This window comes from Montipora capricornis, chromosome 8 (genome assembly GCF_036669925.1).
Source record: "Montipora capricornis isolate CH-2021 chromosome 8, ASM3666992v2, whole genome shotgun sequence".
In the NCBI taxonomy this organism is placed as follows: Eukaryota; Metazoa; Cnidaria; class Anthozoa; order Scleractinia; family Acroporidae; genus Montipora; species Montipora capricornis.
In genome coordinates, this window is record NC_090890.1 from 51613113 (window position 1) to 51620130 (window position 7018).

General features: G+C 39.4%; 2 protein-coding genes across 2 annotated transcripts in view; both read left to right on the top strand.

The window, feature by feature from the left end:
- The window catches only part of LOC138060720 (uncharacterized), an 8938-nt gene extending 8534 nt beyond the window's left edge, over positions 1 to 404 (top strand). Inside the window, exon 4 of the mRNA XM_068906578.1 lies at positions 1 to 404. This exon is cut by the window's left edge and continues 3023 nt beyond it. The gene's annotated coding sequence lies outside the window, so the exon portion shown is untranslated.
- Positions 405 to 4131: 3727 nt separating this feature from the next.
- Positions 4132 to 7018, top strand: part of LOC138014108 (Golgi apparatus membrane protein TVP23 homolog B-like) — a 3734-nt gene continuing 847 nt past the window's right edge. Inside the window, exons 1-5 of the mRNA XM_068861136.1 lie at positions 4132 to 4278; positions 4386 to 4465; positions 4581 to 4815; positions 6080 to 6199; positions 6945 to 7013. Coding sequence (XP_068717237.1) covers positions 4147 to 4278; positions 4386 to 4465; positions 4581 to 4815; positions 6080 to 6199; positions 6945 to 7013 — 636 coding nt within the window. The 5' untranslated portion in view covers positions 4132 to 4146. The remainder of the gene's footprint in view (positions 4279 to 4385; positions 4466 to 4580; positions 4816 to 6079; positions 6200 to 6944; positions 7014 to 7018) is intronic.

Here is a 7018-nt window from a genome sequence, read left to right on the forward strand (position 1 = left end):
AAAAAGTTTCTTCTACTCTCCTTAAAACTATATATCAATAGTTATTTACTTTTGCGTCAATCAATATTTGTTTTTCTTAAAGCAGGCTAACAAAATCTGTACCTTGCCTAATTAGTTCGCACTTTTGAGCGTTAAAATAGAATTTTCGGTCGTATCAGGGGCTCCTGGTCGTATATATGTTCCTGACAGCAAGTCGCATATTTTGATGTTTCCTATCCAGTTACAAACCCCGCCGGACAGGGGTTTTTGTCTTGGAAAGCTGTCTGAAGCTCAGAGTAAGCGCTTAAGCTTGTGGTGAAAAAAGAAGTTGTAAGGGAACTTGAAACTGATCAACATGTCAGCTTTGAAGCCAATGTTTCTAGATTTCCTTTTATTTTCTTCAATCTTTCTTGGTTTAGTATTTAACTGAATGCCATGTCTTCCCAGGGGGTATTTTATAGCAAAGACATCCACCATGGCCATGTATTGAATTATGATACCAAGACAATATCGTGTACTATTAGAGCCGCATATTACGCAAGGACAACTTGAAACTCCTGAAAAACAAAACGCAGCTCAGTTGATAGTTGTGGAAAAAAAACACTGTCAAGTTACTGCACTACCACACGTACGCAATGCATTCCTATTTTTAAAAATATCCCGTATCCCTAAAATTTTTTTTACCCAAATATCCCGTATCCTGATCGCTTCTCGGCCTTTTGGCTAGGATTAGTTTCTCGGCTAAGGGGTACGGTCAAGTACCATTGTACTACCGTACTTTTTTCAGAGCCGTATGACGCAGGCACCGAACGGTTTCGGCTGTGTGTCTTTTCTCTCGAGAAGCGATCACTAGGGTTTTTTGGTCTCGTTTTTGGTATTTTTTTTTTGTTCAGCTCGAGTGTAGAATCATGACGAACTTTTGTAGATTCTGAGAACTATTTACTACTTGAAGCTTTTGTTAATTTTTGAATCGATGATAGACGGAGTTATGGCGATTTAACCCGGACTGGACTACTGGATTTAAGCTATTTTCTTAACGAGATTTCAAGTTATTGTCGAACGTTTGGTACCAAGTTACTCCAATACTGAAATCTGGATTATGGATTTGTAAAATTTTAACTTAGGACTGGACTATGGGACATGCAATTATGGGATTTTAGATTTTTGAGCATTGAGAGAAATGGAGTACAGATGTTGTCTTCTAGTCTTCGCCACGGCAGATTTAAACCGTTTCCAAGGAACAAGTCTTTTTGCCTTCGCCACGGCAGATTTAAACAGTTTGCAAGTAAGTAAACCAGGATTACGGAACCGCACTTCGAACACAGGATGACAAATTGTTGAACTGTGATTTGTAATAAGTTTTTCGGATGATTTAGGACTGATCTTGTAATTTTTGGATGAACGGAATTAAGGAAGCGAGTAAAACTGTAAGGTAAAGTCAGCTTACAGGCCTAGTGGCCCATCAGGACGGAGCTTATCCCCGGCTCCTGTAATGAGTGAAGCGACTCCCCCCCCCCCCCCCTTGATGGGATGCTAGTCCATCGCAGGGTTACCCCCAGCGTTTCGCTGGTACCCATTTATACACCTGGGTGGAGAGAGAGGCACCGAGGGAGTAAAGTGTCTTGCCCAAGAACACAACACAATGTCCCCGGCCAGGTCCCGAACCCGGACCATTCGCTCCGAAGATTTGATATCGAGACTATCATCATGCAGTTTGTGATGTAGTTTGAAAAGCTGTATAGTTATCTGTGATTTTCAATGATAATAAAGATTCGATTCCAGGGGAGAAATACAGGTCTCGATACTCAAAAGTTTGTTGTGTGCATCGCCATCATGAATACCCGGTACGATTTATCAAAGAATGTTTTTAAAACGTTGCATATTGTAAGTTCAACTTTTGTAGGGAAATAGCCGAGAAAGTTTTTGGCCTCGTAGACACTTTTCAGAGAAGGCAACCTAACTAGTATTCGAACTCGGTATCTCCTCATTCAGAGGCAATCGAGATCACCAAACCAGAGACGGAGGCGACTACGCGACAGATTACTGGGGAAATATGTATTAAAGAATTTTGTGCGTGACCGGAAACGAGTTTTCGTGTTTTTGTTGCACGCAATGCAATATCGGGCCATCTTATGACTCGTTGGCACATCTTACCGGGCTAATTTCTCCCGGTATTGTTAAGAAAAAGTATGATGTTTCGACGAGTCATTTTCGAAATTTCTCGTCTTAAACCGTTCGATTAGCGTTCCTTTCTCAAACACTAAGCAAATATACACATCGATCAGCGAAAAACAATGTGCTTTAATAGCCATTTTGGAATAAATACACTATTTTCACCTGGTTTCCATGGTGCAGTGGTCATTGTCGTCACCTATAATGAAGATAACCCGGGTTCGGGTATTCACTACATATACATCAAGCATAATAAGAAGCGCAATGTAAGTCCGATGTAAGAAAGACAGACTTCTCTCTTTTCTTTTCTTTAGCGCTAAATTAACCATACACCACTGTATTTTTGCAGGCCCGAGTTTAGGCTGTGTGGCCTCTTGTTTTATTTAAGTCTTCTTCCTCGAATGAAGACGTGTGACTAAATTTGAACGTTGTGAGATAAAATTTCGTGAAAAATATGAAGGTTGGTAGGTTAAGGGTTTCGTGGGTTCTGTTGTATTCTTGCGCGAATTTCTTTTCTGTTTTCTCCTGAGCGTTGTTTCCGTCTGGATTGGAGGAATTTCCTTCCTTAAAGCCGTACAAAAGGCTGGTAGACCAGTCAGCATAGATATCCAGGCATGCTTCATTGCAAAGAGAAAACTCCGGAGTTCAGTTCCCGCATGGCTCATGTGACAGAGACCTACGTGATACGGGTGTGAAACATAAGCGGAGAATCATAAATGCTGCTGCTCGTACTCCGTTTCCTCTTATTGCGCTCGTCTCTGTGTTTGTGATTCTTTTTCTTCTTATGTTTTTTATGATCTGCTGTGCTTCCATCCGGGTCAGGTTTTACGCGAGCCTCCCCTCCACTTTCCGCGCCACTTTCATCACCTCCAATCTACAATCAACGAGAAAACTTGACTTGGAGACAGTGCGTGTTGTTATTACCAGGAACAGAAGACACGAAAAAACAGTTTGCTTAACTCACAAGCTGCGCCGGACAGATGCAAACGCGCATACGTTTGATTAAAACACAGATTTCAAAGAGCAATATGAATGGATTGGAAGGGAAGTGGGAATACGAGTGTTGCATAGGATGGGAGAAAGTAGGGGATTTATTCGGGGCAAGTTGCTGCAATTGTTACATTGTCCAGTGAATGTTTGGGGTTACATTAGGGGGTGAGGGGCCGGGGCTTATTATCGGGGAGGGGGATCACCTTTATTTTGAAACGGAGTTTGCTGGCTTCAGAATTCGCGTACTCGTCACTCATAGGTTGAGAATCCAGGTGAATGAAATCTGAGGTGGGGAGGGGAATGAAGAAAACAATGAGAATTGAACAAAAGCAGATGGTCGCTCAGGATGTTTCCTGAGGTAGAAATGACCTCAAATCAAAATCATTATTTGTGGGTATCCACTTATTTCTTAGTGAGCAAAATGAGCCTTTGTGAGCTGTGGATCCGCAGACTACTTTGACAATGTTATGACGAAATTCATTGTCAATAACAGGACAGACGCATGAAAAACTGACATCAGTTATTATTTGTTAATGACAAAAAGGCAAAGGGGTCAAAATTAAGTCAAAACACGAAAAGAACGCGAGACAAAAATAAGAGAAACTTCCATTTTGGTGATCATCAAGGTGATGCGACCCGAGATATTGACAATAAAAATTAGCCAATGAGCGCGCGAAAATTTTGCAGTCATTGTAAAATATACGATTGACGGGTGATAGCCGCGTACCATGGTGCAGTTTCAGCGGCTATCACTCAAAGGGATCGAGTGGGTGACGGGTCAGTGCGGCTGCTTGCGGTTGTGTGGTAGGTACGTTATGTATGAGGACATATTGCTGGTTTTCACTCACGTGATCAACTGCCATGTTTTTCAACGAAAACAAAAGGAAGCGTGTGCATAATAATAGAGTTAAATTCCCGGAGGATTTGGTCGGCGCACCAACATGGCCGCCTTTTCTTTGTTTAGGGCACCAACATGGCCGCCTTTTCTTTGTTTAGGGCACCAACATGGCGGTCGTGACGTCATGTAAAAACCGAGAATATCATACAACTGTGACTACAACCGTTAGTAGTGCTTCTAGTAGTGCCACGTTTTCATTTGGGTCAGCGGTCATCCAAGTTTCCAATATGGCGGATACCGTAAGAATAATTTTTCCTCAACAGTGCTGACGATGTGTCCTCATTTTCCTTGCTATTTTTACTTACTTGCTTTGTTTACTTTAAGATAACAAAGTTATTTTTTTTAGGAACATTTGGATGCAACTGAAGATGTAGCGTTAAATTTTGGAGACGAGGATGAAATTTTCAGGAAAAGAAAGAAATTTAGGTTTCGAGTTTTTTTTGTTGTTTTTGTCAGTTGAGGGATATAAATTTTTGCAGTTACCTTAAATTAATTTGTTCATCATTTCATGTCAAGGACTTTTTGAAAAATGTCTCTGCAGAAATCCAGCTGTAACAGTGTTTCATCTTCTCTTCCGAGTGGCAGCCATTATTGCTTACCTCCTGTGTGGCTGGTTGAGTGATAGCTTCATCACAAACTTTGTTGTTATCGTGTTGTTGTTATCATGTGACTTTTGGACTGTCAAAAATGTAACTGGTCGATTATTAGTTGGACTTAGATGGTGGAATTACGTTGATGAAGATGGGAACAGCCATTGGGTGTTTGAGTCAAAAAAGGTACAGCTATAGTTGTGTCGCGAATGCCCTAGGGCCGAACTAGATTTTAGACGTTTTAATAAGTTTCTCAAGTACAGTACTCTCTCGCTCTTTCCAGTCAACTAAAATATGCTACATAATTACAAATTGAACAAACGATTTGTCAACAATGGTCTTCTGTTTCTAAGTTACTCGATCAAGCTTTCAATCAATATGAAAAATTAATACTTGGAACTTGTCCATCTTTGATTTCTAACTGTGATTGACATTTGCTTTAATTCCTATTATCGCTTGTTTGAAAAAGGCTTACTCTGTTTATAGTAGTCACGCAATCCTCAACAGTTGTGGAATATTGGGCAAGGATTGGGTAAATTTGGCCTTTAAGTCCTCCAGGCCCCTATAGCTAAATAAAGCCCACCTTAAATTCACAGAAGCATACAACCAATCACATCACATGTTTTGACATAATATTTACTTTAAAAACAATTAACTGTAGTTATGTCTGAGAGGAAATGGGGTGTTAAAAAAGGAAATCTGGACCCTTATCAAGTTTCAAAAAACTATAAATGCAAGACTCATAAAATTTGACAGATTATTACAAGATGCTTACCTGAAGCCATGTAGTATTTGCATGAAAATTTGGTTTTATCAAACTATTTGAAAAAAGGTAAATGAATCACTGTAAGCAAGATTTGTGAGCTGATTTTTTTTGGCGTTAGCCTTTCATCAGAGGGAATTAAAGAAGAGCCAACCCTTCAAACGTCAGCTCACAAATTTTACATATGGATGGTTAATATATAGCTTTATTGACCCATTGACTTTTTAGGCACCCTAGGATGCCCCCGCTTTTACTTTTCTGTACTCTGTTTGGGATTAATTATAATAATAATTGATGTTCTCTTAGCCAGTCAACACGCTGAAATCTTTACATGTATATTATTAGTTTGGAAGCTATCCCCTTCATTCAAGTATTACTCACAACTTGTCCAAATCAACAATCCCAGTTGTTACCCTAATCTGTTAACACCATGTTAATTTTGTTAAACTATGGTGTTTAACATCCATTTAAAGCCATTAAGATATTTCCTTTTACATTCGTAAGTGACACAAGTTAAAAATGATCAGTACATGTTTTGTGACATTTTCCAATGAAGTTATGTCGTTTTGCCTTCAAAACATCATTGCAGGAGGAGGATGTTTCTATTTTCCATTCTGCAGCTATCTGGTGATTCCATCGATAATGTTAATCTTGTTGGTGAAGGTGATCTGTTACATTACGTTTCAGAATGACAAGAATGTGTCTAGTGCTGAATCCCGTGTCTTCTGGTTGGGTCTGGTCATCTGTCCCCTTGTCTGGATATTCTTTTTAGTGGCTGCATTATTTTCACTCAAGTTTAAGTGGCTAGTAAGTTACTTTGATTGTTAGATTTTAGAATATTTTGGGGTCTATGCACTTGATGTCACAAAAGCCATCTTAAATTTAGGAAAAAAAGAAAGATGTATGGACAGTATTCATAAATAGTGACCAATATATCATTCCTTTGTACTGTCCTTGTGCTGTTGAGACCAACTAGCCTTGTTTGCATGGACAAAATACAAAAGAAACGTAGCTTTAGAGCAAGGCTTGTTGGTCACATTAGCACAGAGACAAGAGAATAATTTTGTTAATATGGTCTATGGAATAAATTGGTCATGGAAGACTCAACTTGGTTTGATTTGAGCATGTGGTCATAATAATTAAGCATAAGTAATTAAGTTATTAATTATTAATAATAAATGTTGTTAATAATTAAGTATTATTGTGTCCAAGCAGCCACAATAATGGCTTAACTGCAATTGAGAAAGTGGCCAGATTATGACATTCACTTTCTTTGTGAACAGTGTGCAAGTTCTTTAAATTAATGACCCAGAAATGTTTCTTTGGATAGGACCAATCCATGGTTGTTTTCCCAGGAGACTAGTCCACTCCCTCATTATCCGCCATCTTCTTACTTGGTGAAGCCAGAGCATAAACCAACAACCTCCTGCATGGCAGTCATCTACTAACTTAAAGGGGGACTAGTACATGTAATTTTAGTGATTTCACTTTGATGCAAATGCCATAATAATCATTATGCTAAATAACTGCCAGGTCCTTTGATCTTTTTAAGCTTGTTGTTGCTGTTGGTCTTTCCTTGAATGTGGCAAACCTGGTTGGTTATGTCCGTTGCAAAAAGGATGCTGG